The sequence below is a fragment of the Oncorhynchus mykiss genome, chromosome 8 (assembly GCF_057628025.1).
Source record: "Oncorhynchus mykiss isolate SJ-2025 chromosome 8, ASM5762802v1, whole genome shotgun sequence".
Lineage (NCBI taxonomy): Eukaryota > Metazoa > Chordata > Actinopteri > Salmoniformes > Salmonidae > Oncorhynchus > Oncorhynchus mykiss.
The window spans coordinates 13169249-13194916 of NC_143029.1; the positions used below are offsets into that span (position 1 = coordinate 13169249).

At 42.9% G+C, this 25668-nt stretch overlaps 1 protein-coding gene and 1 pseudogene across 2 annotated transcripts in view; both read right to left on the reverse strand.

Annotated features, from left to right (window-relative positions):
* Positions 1-25668, reverse strand: part of lpgat1 (lysophosphatidylglycerol acyltransferase 1) — an 82642-nt gene that overhangs the window by 24555 nt on the left and 32419 nt on the right. For both annotated transcript variants that reach the window (XM_036984801.2, XM_090242592.1), the window contains 2 exons: positions 13968-14063; positions 7703-7988 (listed from right to left, as the gene is read on the reverse strand). In XM_036984801.2, the coding sequence (XP_036840696.1) occupies positions 7703-7988; positions 13968-14063 (382 nt within the window). The remainder of the gene's footprint in view (positions 1-7702; positions 7989-13967; positions 14064-25668) is intronic.
* Positions 15393-25182, reverse strand: LOC149981395 (uncharacterized; annotated as a pseudogene).

A 25668-nucleotide genomic window follows, 5' to 3' on the forward strand; every position in this document is an offset into this window, starting at 1 on the left:
CCATGAATAAGACTTTCCCAAAGCGGATCCTTTGTCTGCACCTCTCCCAGGGCATTTGAACTGATTCTAGAGGCCGACCCAAAACAATGCCGCCGGAGGAGAGCGGTCTTCCAGTGAGGCTTCGGATGTGTGCACACCACCCACCGCTTCCGAGAATATTACTCACTAATGTCCAGTCCCTAGTTAACAAAGTCAACGAAATCAAGGCAAGAGTTGCTTTCCAAAGAGAAATCAGGGATTGTAACATACTCTGTCTCGCCGAAACATGGCTAGCTGGGGACATACTGTCGGATTCCGAACAGCCAATGGGATTTTCAGTGCTTCGCGCCAACAGGGATAAACATATCTCCGGTAAGGAGGAGGGCGGGGGTGTATGTTTCATGATAAACGACTCATGGTATAATTGTAACAACATACAAGAACAAGTCCTTTTGTTCACTTGACCTAGAATTCCTCACAATCAAATGCCGACCGTATTATCTACAAAGGGAACTCTCTTCGGTTATCGTCACAGTCGTGTATATCCCCCTTCAAGCGGATACCAAGACAGCCATTAAGGAACTTCACTGGACTTTATGCAAGCTGGAAACCATATATCCTGAGGCTGCATTTATTGTGGATGGGAATTTTAACAAAGCTAATTTGACAACAAGGCTACCTAAATTCTATCAGCATATCGATTGCAGTACACGAGCGAGTAACATGCTCGACCATTACTACTCTAACTTCCGCGATGCATGCAAGGCCCTCCCCCGCCCACCTTTTGGCAAAACAGACCATGACTCCATCTTGTAGCTCCCCTGCTACAGGGAGAAACAAACAGGAAGTGCCCGTGGACTCCAAGCTTCAAGATTGCTTCGATCACTTGGACTGGTATATGTTCCGGGTAGCCTCCGACAATAACATTGACGTATACCCTGACTCGGTGAGCGAGTTTATTAGGAAGTGTATAGGAGATGTTGTACCCACTGACTATTAAAACCTTCCCTAAACAGAAACCGTGGATTGATGGCAGCATTCATGCAAAACTGAAAGCACGTACCACCGCATTTAATCATGGCAAGGCAACTGGAAACATGGCCGAATACAAACAGTGTAGTTATTCCCTCCATAAGGCAATCAAACAAGCAAAGTGTCAGTATAGAGACAAAGTGGAGTCACAATTCAACCGCTCATGAGACGAATGTGGCTGGGTCTACAGACAATAACGGATTACAAAAACAAAAACAGCCCCGTCGCAGACAATGACGTCTTGCTTCCAGACAAATTAAACAACTTCTTTGCGCGCTTTGAGGACAATACAGTGACACTGACGCGGCCCGCTACAAATGACTGTGGGCTCTCCTTCTCCATGGCCGACATGATTACACCATTTAAAACGTGTTAACCTTCGCAAGGCTGCCGGCCCAGACGCCATCCCTAGCCGCGTCCTCAGAGCATGCGCAGACCAGCTGGCTGTTGTGTTTACGGACATATTCAATCAATCCCTATCACAGTCTGCTGTCCCAACATGCTTCAAGATGGCCACCATTGTTCCTGTTCCCAAGAAAGCTAAGGTAACTGAACTAAATGACGATCGCCCTGTAGCACTCACTTCTGTCATCATGAAGTGAGAGACTAGTCAAGGATCATTTGACCTCTACCTTACATCTTAGACCCACTTCAATTTGCTTACCGCCCTAATAGGTCCACAGACGATGCAATCTCCATCACACTGCCCTATCCCATCTGGAATACCTATGTAAGAATGCTTCTCATTGACTACAGCTCAGCATTCAACACCATAGTACCCTCCAAACTCATCATTAAGCCCTGGGTCTCGAACCCGCCCTGTGCAACTGGGTCCTGGACTTCCTGACGGGTCGACCCCAGATGGTGAAGGGAGGAAACATCTCCACTCTGCTGATCCTCAACACTGGGGACCCACAAGGGTGCGTCCTCAGCCCTTCCTGTACTCCCTGTTCACCCACGACTGTGTGGCCATGCACGCCTCGAACTCATTCATCAAGTTTGCAGACGACACTACAGCGGTAGGCTTGATTACCAACAATGACGAGATGGCCTACAGGGAGCTGGTGAGGGCCCTCGGAGTGTGGTGTCAGGAAAATAACCTCTCACTCAATGTCAGCAAAAAAAAATAGATGATTATGGACTGAGGAAATAGCAGAGAGCACCCCCCCTATCACATCGACGGGACAGCAGCGGAGATAAGGTGGAAAGTTTTAAGTTCCTCAGTGTACATATCACCGACAAAATGAAATGGTCCATGGACACAGTGTGGTGAAGAAGACACAACAGCGCCTCTTCAACCTCAGGAGGCTGAACAAAATGTGGCTTGTCACCAAAAACCCTCACTAACTTTTACAGGTACACAAATGAGAGCATCCTGTCAGGCTGTATCACCGCCTGTATGGCAACTACACCTCCCACAACCGCAGGGCTCTCCAGAAGGTGGTGTAGTCTGCACAACACATCACCGGGGGCAAATTATCTGCCCTCCAGGACACCTACAGCACCCGATGTCACAGGAAGGCAAAACAGATCATCAAGGACAATAACCACCCAAGCCACTGCCTGTTCACCCCACTTCCATCCAGAAGGTGAGGTCAGTACAGGTGCATCAAAGCTGGGGACGAGAGACTGAAAAAGAGTATCTATCAAGGACATCAGACTGTTAAACAGACCTGCTCCAGAGTGCTCAGGGCCTCAGATCGGGGCCCTGAGATTCACCTTCCAACAGGACAACGACCCTAAGCACACAGCCAAGACAATGCAGGAGTGGCTTCGGGACAAGTCTCTGAATGCCGTCGAGTGGCCCAGCCAGACCCCGAACTTGAACCCGATCGAACATCTCTGGAGAGACCTGAAAATAGCTGTGCAGAGAAGCTCCCCATCCAACCTGACAGAGCTTGAGAGGATCTGCAGAGAAGAATGGGAGAAACTCCCCCAAAACAGGTGTGCCAAGCTTGTAGCGTCATACTCAAGACTTGAGGCTTTAATCGCTGCCAAAGATGCTTCAATAAAGTACTGAGTAAAGGGTCTGAATATAATTTTTTATAAATTAGGAAAAATGTCTAAAAACCTGTTTTTGCTTTGTCATTGTGTGTAGATTGATGAAGAAAAAAATAATTTAATCAATTTTAAAATTAGACAAAATGAATAAGACCGAACAAAATGTGGAAAAAGTCAAGGGATCCGCATACTTACCTAAAGCACTGTATTTAGTATAGTTTTATCTAAAAAGGATAACCTCCACTTCCTCCTCTGAGGAGCCTCCACTGACAGTGTACAAAACATTAGGAACACTTTCCTAATATTGAGTTGCACCACCGTTTTGCACTCTGAACAGGTCATGGCCTCTGCAAGAGGTCGAACGCGTTGCGCAGGGATGCTGGCCCATGTTGATGTCCTTTGGGTGGTGGACCATTCTTGATATGCACAGGAAAATGTTGAGCATAAAAAAACCCCAGAGAGTTGCAGTTCTTGCCAAAATAAAACCGGTGCGCCTGGCACCTACTACCATACCCGGTCAAAAGCACTTAAATCTTTGTCTTGCCCATTCACACTCAGTTGTCTCAAGGTTTACAATCATTATTTTACCTCTCTCCTCCCCTTCAGCTACACCAATTGAAGTGGATTTAACAAGTGACATCAATAAGGAATTACAGCTTTCTCCTGATCAGTCGGTCATGGAAAGAGCAGGTGTTCCTAATGTTTTGTACCCTCAGTGTTAAAACTATGATGAGAGAGAGTCTCAATGAATACAACAAAGAGCTGCTGTTTTTATGAGTAAGTTTATGTACAAGTTCATATTCAGCACCAGGGCCATGCACAGACCTCCAACTGGGACCGTTCCCCATGGACATTTATCCTGCCCCCACCCCCAATGGACATTTATCATTGATACCTTTGTAAATATGTATACATTATTATTTGTATTACTGTTCTTTAACCTCATTCCCCCACCCCCCTACTGCACCCTTGATGGACATTCCTTCAGGGACATTCTACACCCCCCCCCCCCCCCCCCCTCCAATTGACATTGTACGGACGCAACACAAAATGGCGATCCTGCGTATTTGCGTCAAGTTTATAATGGCAAAGGTACATAAAGATGACGGAATTCAGAAACGACGCCATTGTTTTAGCACTATGCAGAGTTTTAAAACTATGGTGCACTAACAAATCAGCACAATCTACTCTGTTGTTGCGCGGGGCTGCACAATGCAACGATGCAGAATGGCCACGTTGTGTAGCTAATTGTAGTTCTTGGTTGCATATACTGTATAGGGTATAAATCAGGCTTTAATCATCAAGCCCTTAGCATCCTCCATCATCATTGGGGTGGCAGGGTAGCCTAGTGTTTAGAGCGTTGGACTAGTAACCGGAAGGTCGCAAGTTCAAATCCCCGAGCTGACAAGGTACAAATCTGTCGTTCTGCCCCTGAACAGGCAGTTAACCCACTGTTCCTAGGCCGTCATTGAAAATAAGAATTTGTTCTTAACTGACTTGCCTAGTTAAATAAAGGTAAATAAATAAAAATCATCACTTTTTCCAACTATTAAATGACATGATTCTTTATTGGAATCTACCTAAGAAGCATGTACTTCCATGCAATAGACCTGGATGTATTTGATAGCTCAACTGTAAGTGCTGAGTCTCTTATTGCAGGCCACTGGAGTTAGCTGCATTAGCAACCCCCATGGTGGCCAGACCCCTTAGCCACGTGCACTCAATACTGCTGGCCCCAAAACTACTTTACAATTACTAGAAATGCATTTTGGGTTTTGATCTTAAGCCAGGGAATTCCAATGTGCGTGCGTATGCCTGTTTGTGTGACGGGGGATTCTTGTGTGTGTGTGTGTGTGTGTGTGTGTGTGTGTGTGTGTGTGTGTGTGTGTCTGTGTGTGTGTGTGTGTGTGTGTGCTTCAGTGATGGTGTTTGTTAGGCTTGGGTGGTATTCCGGGGTATTTGGAAAAAGCCACGGGATGGTTTATCAATACCATTAACACTATTTCCTTTAAGTATTTTAATATTTGTAGCTACTGTACTTAAATACCTGCAGTCAACTTGTGCAATAAAAAACATTGCTATCTTCATTTCACCTATCATGAAGGTTATGGCAGTCCCCAGTCACATGGTGTTTTTTTGTTGCTTTTTTACAATTATTTATTACAAAAAACACAAGGAAGGGGTAACATACATGTATTAGAACACGAAGGACAAACAATACAGCATCAAGACACTATCAAACATGTATCAGTCTTTCCGCAACAGAGCCATCCTTATGTGTGAGGGTGCGTGTGCATGATAGTGATATGAAATACGTCACAGTTTCCTTTTTCATGATCACAATCTTGTGAATCCCGGAACCCTCCAAGATGCCTCCACAGCTGTCCCTCAACCATTCGAGACCCCTCCCACAGTCCCCCTCCCCCAGAAAAATAAAAAATAAAATTAATTCCATTCCCCACCCCCAAGAACCCCCCAATGCACCAACAACCAAGAGAAAAAAGGAAAAGACAAGAAAACAGCAAACAATGCAAAAAAACAAAAAAACAAACAAACAAAGGACATCAAGGACAACTGAAATCAGAACAGCAATGCCCACTTTATATGTTTGTGTGCATGTCTGGCACTATTAAATGTATGTGTGTGTTCTTGTATGTGTTTAGTGAAGAGAGAACACGTGGTGTTTGTTTACAAGCACACAAAGAAGAGAAACCGGAGCCTTGTGAGTCACTCACTATTGTACAGAATACACCAGGTGATCTAATTACAGTATGGAATTCACAACTAAATGTTCTCCAGCTAGATATCATCTAACTATTAAGTTAACTGTCTAAAATGTGCTAAATGCTCTGCAGTTGTGCATTCGATTTGCTAATTTAGTAGCTAGTTAGCCATCTAGCTAAGTGGTTAGCTTCTTCCATTTAGTTAGCGTTCTCTATGGGATTTTACATGTACTTGTTAGCATTGCTAACCTTCGGATTGCAGAGTATCAGTGGCATTTAAAAACAGCCCCTTGTGTTCACTGCCGGTATTACCGAATATCCCAGTATGGCACAAGGTCGGTATGAAGGTATGACAATCTGGATACAGCCCAAGCCTCGTGTTTGTGTGCGCCTGTCTGTGTATGCGTGTGTATGTGTGTTTGTGCTCACGCCTGTGTGTATGGGTGTATGCAGCCTGGGTGAGGGGGGGTAAAATAAACATGTCATTTTCAGAGCATTTTCTTAATTGCGGAGACATCCTCCCACACAATCAGTGTATTTAGGCCTGGTCCCCAGAAAGAGAAATTACTCTACCGATAACTGTCGCTGGGGGTCCAGGGAACCTCAGTTGCAATTTCTGGCTCCTTCATGTGTGACACTGTCTGTGTTTCGTCACCCCCATCCATACAGCCCACGCCCCCCCATTGAAAACAGTATTCTCAGAGGGCACTACAACAGAGAAGTGATGATTTGATGCGAGTATTCCGTCAACAGGCAGCAAGCTCAATACAAAACTCCCATTTGATCAAGATCTGCACCACACATTCTATGTATAGGAAGAGTGACAATATTTACAGGAACAGTATGGTAGTTTGAAAGAATAACTGTCAATGTTTATCAAAGAGGCTACCAGTGAAATAAATTAGTTTTGGGAGTTGGATGTGTAGTTTACTGACAGTGTGACAAGATTTGCCCCAGGGAGGTATTTTGAAAGAGTTATTTTACTTGAAAACTAGGCCTACTCAAAACATGTTTTTATTAATCCACTTTTTTGGATGGAATCAAAAGCTTACGATAAATTGTTGAGTCTCATGCCAAAATCGCATGTCTGATTACTACTTCAATACCCACAATCTCCTTCTCTCCCCCCCATTTGGAAAGTATAGAACTAGGGCGTGTTATACTCTGGGAACCACAGGCATGGTTGATAACTGACCGGGAGAGTCAAAGAGCAAGAAGAAGAGCATGTGTGTGTGTGTGCGTGTGTGTGTGCGTGTGTGTGTGTGTGTGTGTGTGTGTGTGTGTGTGTGTGTGTGTAGGGAGCTTCTTTCTTAACTGTGTTAACGCGTGTCTCAACGGATGGTGATGCGTCCTGACAACATCTTTTCCAGGAATCGGTGACTATCTGGAATCAGGTAAAATACCCTTTAAACCAGGGTAGGGTCGATTCGAATGGAAGTCAGTTAATTCAGGAGGTCAACTGAACTTCCAATTCAATCATTGAAAAAAAAGGCACCAATGTTCAATGAATTCTCAATAAACTGAAAATGAGAAGCTGTTTATGTTAAAATTATAATCGCTTAATAATTTAAATTGACACAAACCCTGCTTCAAACACAGGAGACCTTTGCTTGGTGAGCCCTGGAGGCTGACCTGATCCTAGATGACTATAATAGGTGAACAGATGGTTCTGTCTGTACCCGTTCTCGATAGTCTGACAGGATTAGAGAGAAGGGGGGGGGTCAGAGTCCTCTCAGACCTCAGGTGACTAGGAATTTGGATGCAGGGTAAGGTGAAACGGAAGAGCGTGTGTGTGTGTGTGTAGGGAGCTTCTTTCTTGACTGTGTTAACGTGTGTCTCAATGTGTGTGTGTCAATGTGTGTGAGAGAAGTGACAATAGTAAAAGAGAGTTTATGTATGTACATGGTGTGTGTGATCCATTAGCTCCCCCTCCCTGCCCTTTGTGTGTGTGTGTGTTGGTTACCCACCTGACTGGCTGGGGTGCATTGTGCTAGCCTCCTTCCCCAGGATGCCGTTCTCCTGCTGCGGTCCTAGGGTCTTCAGGATCACCTGGGTGGCACCTAGCCGCGGCAGCGTCACGTGCGTCAGGGGCGGTAGTGAGTTCTTCTTGGCAAACGCCTGGCTGGTTTCCCGTCGCTTGCGCAGGAAGCCGCCCTCCGGGAAGAGCACGATCCACTTCCTGTCGCGGCTGCGGTAGTACCGGTCCAGGTGGTCCTTTAGGTAGATCAGCTGCTTGTCCCGGTACGCTTTACCCTGCGGGGTAAACAGGAACACAAAACAGGGGTGTCATGAGGGCGCTAATCAGGGCTGTCTGCACGAGGGACAAAGTTTAAATATGCAGAAAATGTAAAGGGTCCGCACACTAAATTATTTTGCAAAAAGCTTCCGCTTTAATTTGTTTTATTCTTTATTACTGTGGTAGTGTACAGTAGTGGCCAAAGGTTTTGAGAATGACACAAATATTAATTTCCACAAAGTTTGCTGCTTCAGTGTCTAGATATTTTTGTCAGATGTTACTATGGAATACTAAAGTATAATTACAAGCATTTCATAAGTGTCAAAGGCTTATATTGACAATTACATTAAGTTGATGCAGAGTCTATATTTGCAGTGTTGACCCTTCATTTTCAAGACCTCTGCAATCCACCCTGGCATGCTGTCAATTAACTTCTGGGCCACATCTACACACAATACCCCATAATGATGAAGCAAAAACAAGTTTAGAAATTGCCGCTAATTTATTACAAATAAAACATTAAATGGCAGCCCATTCTTGTTTAATCAATGCTTGGAGTTTGTCAGAATTTGTTTGTCCATCCGCCTCTTGAGGATTGACCACAAGTTCTCAATGGGATTAAGGTCTGAGGAGTTTCCTGGCCATGGACCGAAATATCGATGTTTTGTTCCCCCAGCCACTTAGTTATCACTTTTGCCTTATGGCAAGGTGCTCCATCATGCTGGAAAAGGCATTGTTTGTCACCAAACTGTTCCTGGATGGTTTGGAGAAGTTGCTCTCAGAGGATGTGTTGGTACCATTCTTTATTCATGGCTGTGTTCTTATGCAAAATTGTGAGTGAGCCCACTCACTTGGCTGAGAAGCAACCCTACCTACACATGAATTGTCTCTGCCTGGCCAGTTCCCCTCTCTCCACTGGGATTCTCTGCCTCTAACCCTATTACAGGGGCTGAGTCACTGGCTTACTGGTGCTCTTCCATGCCGTCCCTAGGAGGGGTGTGTCACTTGAGTGGGTTGAGTCATTGACGTGATCTTCCTGTCTGGGTTGTGGGCTATACTCGGCCTCGTCTCAGGATGGTAAATTGGTGGTTGAAGATATCCCTCTAGTGGTGTGGGGCTGTGCTTTGGCAAAGTGGGTGGGGTTATATCCTGCCTGTTTGGCCCTGTCCGAGAGTATCGTCAGATGGGGCCACAGTGTCTCCCGACCCCTCCTGTCTCAGCCTCCAGTATTTATGCTGCAGTAGTTTGTGTCGGGGGGCTAGGGTCAGTATGTTATATCTGGAGCATTTCTCCTGTCTTATCCGGTGTCCTGTGTGAATTTAAGTACGCTCTCTCTAATTCTTTCTCTCTCAGAGGACCTGAGCCCTAGGACCATGCCTCGGGACTACCTGGCATGATGACTCCTTGCTGTCCCCAGTCCACCTGGCCGTGCTGCTGCTCCAGTTTCAACTGTTCTGCCTGCAGCTATGGAACCCTGACCTGTTCACCGGACGTGTTACCTTTCCCAGACCTGCTGTTTTCAACTCTCTAGAGACAGCAGGAGCGGTAGAGATACTCTGAATGATCGGCTATGACAAGACAACTGACATTTACTCCTGAGGTGCTGACCTGTTGCACCCTCGACAACCACTGTGATTATTATTATTTGACCATGCTGGTCATTTATGAACATTTGAACATCTTGGCCATGTTCCATTATAATCTCCACCCGGCACAGCCAGAAGAGGACTGGCCTCCCCTCATAGCCTGGCTCCTCTCTACGTTTCTTCCTAGGGAGTTTTTCCTAGCCACTGTGCTTCTACGCCTGCATTGCTTGTGGTTTAGGGTTTTAGGCTGGGTTTCTGTACAGCACTCTGTGACATCAGCTGATGTAAGAAGGGCTTTAGAAATACATTTGATTTGACAGAGTGATCTCCAGCCTTGTCCTCAACACTCACACCTGTGTTAATGAGAGAATCACTGACAGCTGACAATGTCAGCTGGTCCTTTTGTGGCAGGACTGAAATGCAGTGGAAATGGATTTTGGGGATTCAGTTCATTTGCATGGCAAAGAGGGACATTGCAATTAATTGCAATTCAGCTGATCATTCATAACATTCTGGAGTATATGCAAATTGCCATCATACAAACTGAGGCAGCAAAGTTTGTGAAAATTAATATTTATGTAATTCAAAACTTTTGGCCATGACTGTACAGAGAGGGAAAACATTTCAAGACGTATTACAGCAGAAAACTAAAATCTTATTGGACAAGTCCAGGTAGTCCCTGGGTGTTTCAAATCTTTTATTCTGTTTGTTGCCTAACGAACTAGTCACAACCCAGTTTAGAGGGTACACTACAGTGTAACACTCAGCCAAGCTACATTGAAATAAATGGACAGCAAGGTTCATATGAGCTGTGGTTCCATTAGCAGTAGGAGCATTAGCAGTAGAGATAACACTAGCAGGGTTTTTGGATTGATTGCCAGTTAGGCCAGGTTCAGAGGCAGTTTAACAGGCATCAACACACTGAGGCTGGATTCATGTGCAGGTATTGATTGGGTTTCTGTATTTGTGTGATTAGTACATGTGGTATGTTATACAATAGAGTTATACATGTTGGTCAAGTTATGTACGTTATGGCATTTGTAGTGTCGGCATGTGCCTTCATGTTCGACTCAATTTCTCAACCCGTAATAATCTAAACCCCAAAACTTCATACACAACCTTAAAAATACTTTTGGACAGCTGAAGCAAGCACACAATTTTTTCTTCAGGACAATTACCTTTTCTAGTTTGCATGTGTCGGCATTTGCCTTCATATTTGTATGAGAGAATGTAAGTGAGTCCATGTAGAGCTCCCGATACTTGGTACAATATGCAGTAACATCATTCTAGAACCTTGGCTGCCATGTTATGTGTGTTAGGTGATTTGTGTGTGTCAGCATTCATGCTAGTGTGAGTGCCATGTGGCGCAGTCCAAGTAAAGAGCATAGTATGTAGTAATACATCATACCAGATCCATATATTTTCACAAGATATATATGGCTCTGCATCACACTGTCTACTGTTGTGTTATGTATGTTGTACAATTTGTCTTTTCATGCTTGTGTGCGTGCGATGCATGCCAGTCCGGTCAGTCCAGCCTAAGTAAAGAGCGTGGTGCCAACAGTGCAGATGTTCAGTGTGTGAGGTATTTGGAGGGAAGAATGCGAGCCACGTGACAGGAAGGCCAGAGGAGATTGGAGCTGCTGGGCCAGCATGCAACTGGCACTGTAACTGAATCAGCGCTCTCTCCCTCTCTACAGCACCAGTCCTCCTGTCCGTCTGTCTCAGTCTGTGTCCACATCTCCCCGTCGGTCTGTCTGTTCTCCCAGTCTGATAAGATTGGGAAGTGCCAGGGACCTCATGATACGATCACAATACTAAGGTGCCGTATATAGCGATTCTCACATTTCTACATGTATTGAGATTCAATACTGCCATTTAATGTGCCAAACATATTGCTCACTATACGTCTGCTTGCAGAGAGACAAGAGATAACATGATATAATTAGTTTTGGTCAGTCATGGAAATAAGTGCTGAAAACATGATGGCTTTATTTAAAAAGAAGATAGAGAAGCTAAAGGTTGAAAATATCAGAGTTTTGGCGCATTTACTTTGATTATTTTTACAACTCAAAGTATCGATACATCATCCAAAATAATATTGCGATATGTAACTATCCACCACCCCCCATCGCCACTGTCCGTCTGTCTCCGTCCATCTGTCTGCTTGCCTCTCTGTCTTCTCTTTCCGTCTGTCGGTTCGTCCCCCAGGCAGAACACTGCTCTCTGTTCTTTTGTCTTCCAGCTGCTCCCACACTGCAGGCTGGGTCACTCCAGGACAGGGGGCTAGACTACTGTACAGTACCATAACACTGCTCTACTGTCCACTGGGCCTGTCTGGCTGTTCCCTGTTAGGAGGTGGAGGCTGTAGCCGTTTCCTGCCTGGCTGTTCCCTGTTAGAAGAGGAGGCTGAAGCAGTTTCCTTCCTGCTGCGCTGATATACTGCTCAGTTGGAGTGCATGGGTAATGAGTGTGTGTGGTAGGTAATAAAGTAGGTAAAGTGTGTGTGTGGTAGGTAATAAAGTAGGTAAAGTGTGTGTGTGGTAGGTAATAAAGTAGGTAAAGTGTGTGTGTGGTAGGTAATAAAGTGTGTGTGTGGTAGGTAATAAAGTGTGTGTGTGTGTGTGTGTGTGGTAGGTAATAAAGTAGGTAAAGTGTGTGTGTGGGTGTGGTAGGTAATAAAGTAGGTAAAGTGTGTGTGTGCTAGGTAATAAAGTAGGTAAAGTGTATGTGGTAGGTAATAAAGTGTGTGAGTGTGGTAGGTAATAAAGTGTATGTGTGTGGTAGGTAATAAAGTGTGTGTGTGGTAGGTAATAAAGTGTGTGTGTGTGGTAGGTAATAAAGTAGGTAAAGTGTATGTGGTAGGTAATAAAGTGTGTGAGTGTGGTAGGTAATAAAGTGTGTGTGTGTGTGTGTGTGTGTGTGTGTGTGTGTGTGTGTGTGTGGTAGGTAATAAAGTAGGTAAAGTGTGTGTGTGGTAGGTAATAAAGTAGGTAAAGTGTATGTGGTAGGTAATAAAGTGTGTGAGTGTGGTAGGTAATAAAGTGTATATGTGTGTGTGTGTGTGTGTGTGTGGTAGGTAATAAAGTGTATGTGTGTGGTAGGTAATAAAGTGTGTGTGTGTGGTAGGTAATAAAGTGTGTGTGTGGTAGGTAATAAAGTGTGTGTGTGTGTGTGTGTGTGTGTGGTAGGTAATAAAGTGTATGTGTGTGGTAGGTAATAAAGTGTGTGTGTGGTAGGTAATAAAGTGTGTGTGTGTGTGTGTGTGTGTGTGTGTGTGTGTGTGTGTGTGTGTGTGTGTGTGTGTGTGTGTGTGGTAGGTAATAAAGTAGGTAAAGTGTGTGTGTGGTAGGTAATAAAGTAGGTAAAGTGTATGTGGTAGGTAATAAAGTGTATGTGTGTGTGTGTGTGTGTGTGTGGTAGGTAATAAAGTGTATGTGTGTGGTAGGTAATAAAGTGTGTGTGTGTGTGTGTGTGTGTGTGTGTGTGTGTGGTAGGTAATAAAGTGTATGTGTGTGGTAGGTAATAAAGTGTGTGTGTGTGGTAGGTAATAAAGTGTGTGTGTGTGGTAGGTAATAAAGTGTATGTGTGTGGTAGGTAATAAAGTGTGTGTGTGTGTGTGTCTGTGTGGTAGGTAATAAAGTGTATGTGTGTGGTAGGTAATAAAGTGTGTGTGTGGTAGGTAATAAAGTGTGTGTGTGGTAGGTAATAAAGTGTGTGTGTGTGTGTGTGTGTGTGTGTGTGTGTGTGTGTGTGTGTGTGTGTGTGTGTGTGTGTGTGTGTGTGTGTGTGTGGTAGGTAATAAAGTGTATGTGTGTGTTAGGTAATAAAGTGTGTGTGGTAGGTAATAAAGTGTGTGTGTGTGTGGTAGGTAATAAAGTGTGTGTGTGTGTGGTAGGTAATAAAGTAGGTAAAGTGTGTGTGTGGTAGGTAATAAAGTAGGTAAAGTGTATGTGGTAGGTAATAAAGTAGGTCAAGTGTGTGTGTGGTAGGTAATAAAGTAGGTAAAGTGTATGTGGTAGGTAATAAAGTATGTGAGTGTGGTAGGTAATAAAGTGTGTGTGTGTGTGTGTGTGTGTGGTAGGTAATAAAGTAGGTCAAGTGTGTGGTAGGTAAAAGGACAAATACAAACATTGGTGAAAATATAAAACACATTTAGGCATTTTCTGATTTTTTTTAATAGAGACGATGACAGTGTGGAAAGATGGATAGAGGTTGCCTGGGCAGAAGGCCAGATTCAAACCTATGCCGACACTGTAGATGTGTGTGCCGGACGTTGCGGCATTAACCTTCCGCTAGATCAGCCAGACCACATAAAACAATATCTGATCACAAGAGCAGTTAGGTAGTTATCAGCTGAGCAAAAGCCAGCCAGATGGATAGAGGTCTCTGAGAGTATGTCTGTCTCACCTGTCTGATGAAGAAGTCCCCATGGATTAGAGACACCAGGCCGAAGTTAGTGTACTTGAACACATGGTCCATCAACCACATCATCTTCCTCACCACCTAAAGGACAGAATGGAACAGACTGTGGTCACACACACACTCTATAGCCATAGGTCTGGACACACACACACAAACAGTCTACGTAGCCAGAGATGCGTCTGTGCGCACACACAAAAACACAATCTATATAGTCATAGGTATGAAGACAGTCTACGTAACCCTGCTGATCAGCTTTGGCCCATTCTGCCATTTTGGTCACTAACTTCTTTCAGCACTAAGAGGATAACTGGGCTGAGGAAGCACGTGATGAGGTGGATCATGTCATCATGTTGGTGCACCACAGCTTAAAACAGGCCCTGCTCTCCACCTCCTCCAGAAAAACCCTAACCCTCAAAACTGCCACAATTCACCCCCTCTTCATTCCCCAAACCAAGTGCTCATCCATATGATGGCAGTGGGTTGCGTGTAAGGTTGGCAGTCGTCCTCAACAAAGAACTGTCTTATCCTGGAGAGAAGAGAGGACAGGAGCACCAGCCCCCTCCTCAGTCCCCCCTGGCTCTACCCACCACAGAGGGGGTTTATCAGTAAGGCAGCCCTGTGACGTTACACAGTATGACGTCTGCCTGGCCTGGCCTGCAGAAACCACAGGCATTTCCAGGCAGCTCTATAGCATTGATCTTTAAGTTGTACTGATAGAAATGTAGTTTATTAGATGTGGGCTAGTTTATTAGCCTAGGTCCTATACTGCACAGTAAGTATGGGCATTAGTGTCATGCTGGGCGTGGCAATGAATGAACACAGAGTTGTTGGCAAAAAGAACAAACCAACTGGATCACAAGAATGGAGGTTCAACCTTACGGGTCTTTGCCAACAATGGAGAGAGAAAGAAGATAGCGAAATAATAGAAAAGTAAAACACGTAATAATACATTCACAATGAGTAACGATAACTTGGCTATATGCATGGGGTACCAGTACCGAGTCGATGTGCAGGGGTATGAGATAATTGAGGAAGATATGTACAATGCATTTGGAAGTATTCAGACCCCGTCACCTTTTCCACATTGTTACATTACAGCCTTACAGCCCCCCCCCCAACAGTACCACATAATGACAAAGCAAAAACAAGTTGAGAAATGTTTATAAATGTATTAAACACAAAAATCACATTTACATAAGCATTCAGACCCTTTACTCAGTACTTTGTTGAAGCTCCTTTGCCAGCGATTACAGCCTAGTGTCTTCTTGTGTATGACACTACAAGCTTGGCACGTGTATTTGGTGGAGTTTCTTGCATTCTTCTCTGCAGATCCTCTCAAGCGCTGTCAGGTTGGATGGGGAGCGTTGCTGCACTGCTATTTTCAGATCTCTCCAGAGATGCTCGATCGGGTTCAAGTCCGGGCTCTGGCTGGGCCACTGAAGGACTTTGAGATTATTCCCGAAGCCACTCCTGCGTTGTCTTGGCTGTGTGCTTAGGGTCGTTGACCTATTGCGCTCTGGAGCAGGTTTTCATCAAGGAGCTCTCTGTATTTTGCTCCATTCATCTATCCCTCGATGCCGACTAGTCTCCCAGTCCCTTCCGCTGAAAAACATCCCCATGGCATGCTGCTGCCACCACGCGTCACCATAGGAATGGTATTGGCCAGGTGATGAGCGGTGCCTGGTTTCCTCTAGGTGAGACGCTTGGCATTCAGGCCAAAGAGTTCAATCAGATCAGAGAACCTTGCTTCTCATAGTCAGATTCCTTTAGGTGCCTTTTGGCAAACTCCAAGCGGGATATCAAGTGCTTTTACTGAGGAGTGGCTTCCGTCTGGCCAGTCTACCATAAAGGACTGATTGGTGGAGTGCTGCAAAGATGGTTGTCCTTCTGAAAGGTTCTCCTCTGTCGACAGAAGAATTCTGGAGCTCTGTCAAAGTGACCATCGGTTTCTTGGTCACCTCCCTGACCCAGGCCCTTCACCGATTGCGCAGTTTAGCTGGGCGGTCAGCTCTTCCTAGAGTCTTGGTGATTCCAACTTCTTCCATTTAAGAATGATGGAGCCCAGTGTGTTCTTGGGGACCTTCAATGCTGCACAATATTTGTGGTACCCTTCCCCAGATTTGTGCCTCGACACAATCTCGGAGCTCCACGGAGAATTCCTTCGACCTCATATGCACTGTCAACTATGGGACCTTATATAGACAGATGTGTGCCTTTCCAAATCATGTCCAATCAATTGAATTTACCACGGGTGGACTCCAATCAAGTTGTAGGAACATCTCAAGGATGATCAATGATCAATGGAAACGTACAGTATCGTTCAAAAGCTTGGGGTCACTTCAAAATTTCCTTGTTTTTGAAAGAACATTTTTTTTATTTTTTAAATGGTCCATTCAAATAACAAATTGATTGGAAATACAGTGTAGACATTGTTAATGTTGTAAACGACAATTGTGGCTGGAAACAAATTTCTTATGGAATATCTACATAGGCATACAGAGGCCCATTATCAGCAACCATCACGTTCCAATGGCACCTTGTGTTAGCTAATCCAAGTTTATCATTTTAAAAAGGCTAATTTACCATTAGAAAACCCTTTTGCAATAATGTTAGCATAGCTGAAAACTGTGGTGCTGATTAAAAAAAGCAATAAAACTGGCCTTCTTTAGACTAGTTGAGTATCTGGAGCATCAGCATTTGTGGGTTCGTTTACAGGCTCAAAATGGCCAGAAACAAAGACCTTCTGAAACTCGTAAGTCTATTCCATTCGAAATGGAGGCTATTCAATGCAATAAATTGCCAAGAAACTGAAGATCCCAGACAACGCTGTGTACTACTCAATTCACAGAACAGAGCAAACTGGCTCAAACCAGAATAGAAAGAGTGGGAGGCCCCAGTGCACAACTGAGCAAGAGGACATGTACATACGAGTGTCTAGTTTGAGAAACAGATGCCTCACAAGTCCTCAACTGGTAGCTTCATTAAATAGTACCCGCAAAACACCAGTCTCAACGTCATCCAATGAAGAGGCGACTCCAGGATGCTGGCCTTCTCAGCAGAGTTCACGTGTCTGTGTTCCTTTGCCCATCTTAATATTTTATTTTTATTGGCCAGTCTGAGATAAAGGTTCCCTTTATAGCGCACTACTTTTGACCTGGGCCCATAGGGAATCCCATAGGGCTCTGGTCAGAAGTAGTGCACTATATAGGGAACAAGGTGCTATTTGGGACACTGTCAGTGAGTTTGGGACAGAGCCACTGGCTGAGGGACTGGGTTCTCGCATCCCATCACAAGACGTGCCAATCATTTCAGGTTAAACTGGAGGGAGGCTGAGAATCAGATACTTGCTGGCTAGCCAGAGTACAGTATCAGCCAGCAGCGCTTCGAGTAGAGCTGTTGCAGTCAACATGTAGATGTGTGTGTGTGTGTGTGTGTGTGAGTGAATGTGCGGATGACCCTGTGTGTGCGTGTGTGCACGGTTTTCGTTAGGAAAATGTGGTGTCAGATATTTGACTACATTTTGTTGAGAAATTTAGCGGACCCATATACATTGGCTGCGTAACCTTATTAGGGCGTCCACCCATGGTGCTCAGAATGACAGAAATCACATTTAGATTATGACAATTCATCTTAAAAAAGGTCCCACAGTCATCCTATTTCCCAAGTAAAAATTGCCTTTGAATGACCAAACCATCATTCGTAATATTTTTATGTAATTAAAATGCTCAGAATTTCTCAGAATCTCTAAGTACCAGGAAGCATAAAAGAACAGGCGGTGAGCGTATATTCATGAACTCGCCTTGACTAACAGCTCTTTGAAACACCTTTGTGGTCGTTTCCAGGTGACAAGGTAAGCAATGGGCAACATGTCGTTGGTGACCTGGGTCCGGTTTGCCAAAAGCATCTTAATTGGAACTACCCATCCCGGATTCGGGAGAATTGTCATCAACTACACTAATTATCATAGCGCAACGGTCAAAAAATATTACTAGAAAATATTCATATTCATGAAATCACAAGTGAAATATAGTGAAACACAGCTTAGCCTTTTGTTAATCACCCTGTCATCTCAGATTTAGAAATTATTCTTTACAGCCAAAGCAAGACAAGCGTTTGTGTAAGTTTATCGATAGCCTAGCATAGCATTATGTCCAGCTAGCAGCAGGAAGCTTGGTCACGAAAATCAGAAAAGCAATCAAATTAATCGTTTACCTTTGATGATCTTCAGATGTTTTCACTCACGAGACTCCCAGTTAGACAGCAAATGTTCCTTTTGTTCCATAAAGATTATTTTTATACCCAAAATACCTCAGTTTGTTGGTCACGTTATGTTGAGAAATCCACCGGAAATAGCAGTCACGACAACGCCGGAAAAAAATCCAAATTATATCCATAATATCGACAGAAACATGGCAAACGTTTTTTTTATAATCAATCCTCAAGGTGTTTTTCAAATATCTATTCGATAATATATCAACCGGGACAACTGGCTTTTCAGTAGGAGCGAGAGGAAAAATGACACCCTCTGTCTTTTACGCAAGAATCACTCCGAGAGCCCTCAGCTGGCCACTTACGCAATGTAGTCGTTTACGCTTATTCTTCAACATAAAGGCGCGAAACTACGTCAAAATGCTGTAGACACCCTAGGGAATACGTAGAAAAAGGAATCTCGTTGATATCTCTTTCAATGGCCAATAGGGGTGCATAGGAACACAACGGTTTAAAAATAAGAGGCACTTTCTGATTGGATTTTCCTCAGGGTTTCGCCTCCAATATCAGTTCTGTTATACTCACAGACAATATTTTGACAGTTATGGAAACTTTAGTGTTTTCTATCCTAAGCTGTCAATTATATGCATATTCTAGCATCTGGTCCTGAGAAATAGTCTGTTTACTTTGGGAACGTTATTCTCCCAAAAATAAAAATAGTGCCCCCTAGTTTCAAGAGGTTAAGTCTAAGTTCCTCATTAGAACCTTGTTAGGAGCATTGTTAAATCTCGGAGCTGTTTCCCAAAACCACCGTTAAAGTTGCAATATGTAACTTTTTGGGAGACCTGACCAAAATTACATAGAAATGTGAGTTATAGATCTGTTACGCGTCGAAAGCAAGAAGCGGTAGCATCTTTTACCCTCAGATTTGTACACCAGCTTAAAATACAATATTTTGGGTTATTGATGATACAATGAATCTCTACACAATGCAAACTAGTAGGATTTTAGCAACCAGGAAATGGCTGAGTGATTTCTGCACATTACACCTTTAACATTGCTTTTGAAAACGCTCGTAATCTAACGTCTGCTTCAGACCACTCGTAGAACTGCTAAGTGCGTCGTTAGGTGCTTTTTTGCCCTCCCTCATCACTTAATACATAGATCTCTGCCATAACATAGAATCACATGGTTAATCCGTCTCGCTGTGACTGCGATGTCAGAACAGTGGACTACAAATACAAAAGTTGCCAATGTATTTGTAATTGATAAAAACAAGTATAAAAAGATGCTTAAAATAAAAAACTAAATGACTGCATTAAAATAAACAGCAAGCTATAGGCCTATTTCAATCATATTGAAATATATTTAAATGTTCAATCAAATGAGCTCTATTTTGATACTTGTAGGCTAGTCTGTAATTTGTCTCAATGCATTTCATGATGTGTAGCCTAATGATGTGTCAAATCAGGGATAATGCATTTTTATAGGGTAAGCGTTAGAATAAGCCGCCTCAATATTAGCAGCCATATGTTGTAATATCTCTGAGCCGATCCGTCGTCAGTATTTTGAAATCAATTTAATGGCGGGGGTTCCTACTAAGCTAACATATGGAATTGTGGTCATACCATGGAATATTTAGATATTGTAGGACCCCTTAAGGTATTACATTTTTTTGGGTGAAACACATAATTTGGCCTTACAGCTAATAGTCCATGGAAACATTTGCTTCAAACATGGATAAACAGATCGTACAAAAAAAATTATCAAAAGTTGGTTCTGTGTCTGTCCTAAATCTGAGAGATAAGAAAGATCAAGTATTTAACCCTTTATTTTAGGGACTAAACTATCTCCACATACAGAGCATTCGGAAAGTATTCAGACCCCTTGACTTTTTCCACATTGTTACGTTACTGTCTTATTCTAAAAATTATTACATCGTTTTTTCTCCCCTCATCAATCTACACACTATACCCCATAATGACAAAGTAAAAACAGGTTATATGCATTTTTTTCAAAAAAAGTAGTAATATCACATTTACATAAGTATTCAGACCCTTTACTCAGTACTTTGTTGAAGCACCTTTGGCAGTGATTAGAGCCTTGAGGCTTCTTGGGTATGACTCTACAAGCATGGCACACCTGTATTGTGGGGTTTCTAAAATTCTTCACTGCAGATCCTCTCAAGCTCTGTCAGGTTGGATGGGGAGCGTTGCTGCACTGCTATTTCAGGACAAATATTTCAATCTTGGTTTCATCAGACCAGAGAATCTTGTTTCTCATGGTCTGAGAGTCCTTAAGGTGCCTTTAGGCAAACTCCAAGTGGGCTGTCATGTGCCTTGTAGTGAGGAGTTGCTTCCGTCTGGCCACTACCATAAAGGCCTGATTGGTGGAGTGCTCCAGAAATGGTTGTCATTCTGGAAGGTTCTCCAATCTCCACAGGAACTTTGGAGCTTTGCCAGAGTGACCATTGGTTTCTTGGTCACCTCTCTGACCTTTCTCCTTTGATTGCTCAGTTTGGCCAGATGGCCAGCTCTAGGAAGAGTCTTGGTAATCCACTGTGTTCTTGGTGACTGTCAATGCTGCAGACATTTTTTGGTTCACTTTCCCAGATCTGTGCCTCGACACAATCCTGTCTCGGAGCTCTACGGACAATTCCTTCGACCTCATGGCTTGGTTTTTGCTCTGACATGCACTGTCAAGTGTGGGACCTTATATAGACAGGGACCTCATATTTGTGCCTTTTCAAATCATGTCCAATCAATTAAAATTTACCACAGGTGGACTGCAATCAAGTTGTAGAAACATGAAGGACGAGCAATCGAAACAGGATGCACTTGAGCTCAATGCAGAGTCTCATAGCAAAGGGTCTGAATAGTTATGGAAATAAGGTATCTGTTTTTAACTTAGAATAAATGTGAAAACATTTCTAACAACCTGTGTTCGTGAGAGTCTCATCTTTTCATAGAGGGGTTATTAAAGGAGGGGTTTGTCGGTTCAGATGCTACAGGCGTTTTCGTGAGAAGACCGATTTACGGGATGTCTCATGGTCTGTCTGACAAACACCGCTCTAGCTCTGCAACCATTCACCGCAGATGGGGAAGGGCGACATTTGCGGATGCAGTGGAGTGAGACACAGCCCATGCAACAACAACAAAAAATATCTCTAGCCTATACTGACGAAATTATGGCAATTGTTTTGTTATGCTAATTAGATGTCCTTGGTGGCGCTGACATCGACTCTAGGGGGTTAAGGAAAGACTTGAATGGCAAAAGCTGAACCGAGAGCAAAGCTCCCTTACTTTCGATCCTATCAGCTCCAACAACGCACTTAGCGACTGTTCTCTCTGTATAGGCCTGACAAGGAGTATACAATAAGTGTACTGGACAATTTATTGGTGCCTCTGCATTATCATTATTAATGACAAGAGTTGTATTTATCAGACATTTAATTGTTCATTTACAATAGGCCAATATAGCCAAGAAATGTGTCCACATGAACACTCATGAGAAATAAAGGTGAGAAACAATGGTGAGACATTTGACATAAATGATTAAAGCCATAAGCCTAATATAGGCACCCGGCCACCCTACAGTGTGCAGGACCCCATTGATTCGCACAATTTAACACTCATCTCCAATCCGAATGCTTGATTTTAATTTTTTTTAAACAAAATGTGACATAATGTAAAATTAATTACTTAGGGTTTAGGAAATGCAACCAACTACAGAGATTGATAGGGAGGAGGGTGACCCATATACCCCGCTTCAATCAAGCAGGCTTCAGTCACACTCAAGATTGTAGCACGAGACAAATCAAGATATGGCCTCCTAGTCAGGCCTCTCACATTGGGTTTACAGGGGTCCTGGGATGGATAGCACACACAGCTTCCCCACATACAGAGCTGGATCAAGGGTGACCTCATTGAAGAGGACATCCAGGAGCCTGTCTACCTAGCCTGTAATGTTTTTTAAAACAGAAATGTTTGTTAAATGGGTAGTGAATTTTATTTTATTTACTGTTGTAGGTTATGATGCTATCAATTTGTGATGCAGAGATCTACTCATTCCACAATGTGTTTTTGAAGTACTCAATTTGAAATATTTGGTCCTGACCTTTTTTTGTAAAAGTTTTCAATGTTTGCAATTTGAATGTGTGTGTGCGCCCGAAATGCTCAAATGACTTGAAATGAATAACTATCCCTTACAATATGTTGGGTCTCTTCACAGCATATCCCTTCTTTTCCTTGTGAAAGCTGATTATGTATCACAGCATTCCTGCTGTGGTGGTTGCCTGGGAAGCTGTGCAGTCAGTAGAGGTTGAATTTTCTAAAATGTCTATCATTACAGCTTGATGATAGTGGAAAGACAAAAAGGTGATGGAAATCATTAGCCCCAATCTACATCAACTGTACGACAAAAACAAAACAATGGAATGTCAGAATATGATTTTCAGAGGTAAATTACAAATACCATACACGCCACGCCACAGCTCCTTTTGCAGCCAACATTCCTTCATGTCAGCTGTGTGCTGGCAGTTCTCAGAGGGCTTGAAGATGTATGTTGAAGAAATGTTGAATGTTGGATGTTGAAGAAAAAACATTGGTGTGTTACAGAAAATATACCATTCACAAGTCAAAACAGCCAGTGTTACAGCCACAGCATCAGACTAAAACTCTGATACTTACATTATGGTCAGCGCTTGCAAGATCCATTTCAATGATGGCAAAGCATCCGTCTTCAGGATTAGCTTCCTGGCAAGACCCATCAAATGTTCTCCCCAACTGATAGTGCAACTTCGCTCGGCATATTCACTTCACACACGTGACATCATCATACTTTTTGGTGCCGCCTGTTATCCAAAATGAAAGTGTAGCCACTGCTGTCGGATGTGTTCATTCTTCAGATAATAGCATAACATTAAATTAAACACTATGGCATCCAGTCACAACAGTGTACCTTTTCTGCCGTGCTAGTTGGTAGCCTGCTAGCTAACAGTAGAAAAGGGGTTAGTTACCAGTATAGTTCTGCCACATTCCGTTTGAGCCATCGTACAGTTTGTAAACAAAGCTTGAGTGAAGTGAGTTTGTGTTTATACACCTTTATACCACCTACCGTTAACCAATCATTTCAATGCGCAGCTCTACAGAGCACTCCACATTGTTACAACATTTGGGAGGCGCATGGCGTCGCTGTATGGAGCTCGATCATCCCTCTGCAAGCCTCGAGTCCACGCAATTGCTTCACACGCTCCATATGGAGCCTCCGGACCACATTATTGGATCAAGCATAAATCAGCTTTTACTCTGAGGTCCTGAGCCTGCTGGTTTTGTGTTCTACCTGATAATGAATTGTCCCTGATTAGAGGGGAACAATGAAAAAAGCAGTGAAATTGGCTTCGAGGTGCAGAGTTGAGTTTGAGGGCTATAGATCGATAAGACCAGTCAAATACATTTACTGTGGCTGGTATTTCCATTAAATAAAAATGTGCCTAAAAAGCATTATTTTGCTATGGGATTTATTAATCTCCTGGACAATTAGCCAGCGGCAATATTATTGCCAAATGTCGGCTAACGGAAACCCTGGTTGAAAATGCTCTTTTTGTTACAAGTTTTAACAGAACGATGCATAATGCACATTGAATCAAACTCATTTCTTGTAGAAGGCATTATAGAAAACTAACAGGTCTCATAAACTATATATTAAGCATAAGCCCACATGCTAGTGAGTAGCCAGCTAATATTTAGATTTTATGTTTTGCCAAGTGCGATCTATTTGCTAGCTAACAAGGTAGAACAGTTGAATTGTTATGAACACACCCTTCTGTCCATCTCCAACTGTTTGAACAGCATGCTAGCCTGTCCACGTATTGAAATCAAGTGACCTACCTTATTTCTCAGAATGAGTTGCCAATTCCATATATAAAATTGTGTTTTATTCTTATTGCACATTTATAAAAATACAGCTAGTATAATAGTATTTTTGGCTAACATGCTGCTAGCGGTACCGTGACAAACTGAGCATACATTTTCCAGAATCAATGTGAATTGATACTGCCATTTTAGTAGTGTCTGTTCCGCTCTCAATGTGAGGAGTTGAGACATAAAAATTGTATTGTTAGAAAAGTTAACTTCTCTATTACAGTAAAATAATGTCTCAATGCGTTTCAGTGTCCATATGAACAATTCTGTTGGATCAAAACTGAAATGCAAATAGAGAGCTGAAGAAATAATCATTCTTCCTTATTGCTGTGAGTAGCAGTGGGAGGGGCTTGGTGTTTGTAAATATTAAGATGCACACAGTCTACAGTCATTGAACACAGGATCTGACACCAAAAACACAACGAGAGCAAGCGGACATAAAATGCTAATAAAATGTAAAAAAAAAAGAAAAAAAAATGGATTTGTGCAATACAGGCATTCTGAAGATCACGCCCAAAAAATTAATGTATTTAATTAAATATCGCACAGGCCCAGCCCTAAATTGAGCCATAAAATTGCATTGAAATTGCTTAGGAACTATGCACACTTTGGAGAGGTGTGGCCACTTGGAGACACCAGTTAGTCCTCTCACTCAAACTCTTGTCATTTTTTTGTCTTATGTTGCACCTACCCCACATTTTCCAGGAATAGTATTATGTTACTGAATGTATCCAGGGTATTTTAATATTTTATCTTTAACAAATTCAGCAAAAAGTACAGTAAATGTAAAATGCACATTAAATCTACAGTGTAATGTTTGGATTCAGTCTTATCAGGTGAACTGTTGGGTACACACCTTTGGTCTAATACATGCCCCCTTGCAATTGCTGCCATGGTTATGCATATATTTTTCATACTTCTTTTGTAAGAAACATTTCAATTTAGCCCTATCCAGTTAGGTCAATTCCCATGAGTGTAAATGGGTTAAACAACTTCAATTAGCAAATTTGACATTCCTAAGACAAAGAAATACCACTGGATTTGAACTCCAGGCTCAGGTCTTTGGTCATTATCGCTTCTGTCCTTTTACCTTAATTATTTACTTTCACACAGTAGAACTTTGGTGAAATATGTCATTTTGGTTAAATATGCAAGTCACAAATGACAATATCTTATCTTTGTCAAACACATTCCAGGTAGTGTGTGTCACTGTGGATACTGGATAGTCAGTTAGTCCTGCTGATACAATGGCTAATTATTAATATCATTCATCTGATACTGATAAGTAATATTATGCAATAATGTTGTGGTGCAGAATAGCTATCTCCCTTGGAGAATAGAACTGCTTCAGTGAATATTCCAACCCACACACAATCATCAGCCCACCTTGAGCAGTATATTAAGCAGGATATCACACCCAGACCATAGCCCTGAGTGCGCTGTGCAGCTCCCCCGTGATCAGCCCACAGAGAGAAGCACGAGATTGAACTTCACTTAACTTTATAGAGCAGTGATGACCAACCCGGTCAATCTCCAAACATTTCTGTAAAAACCCA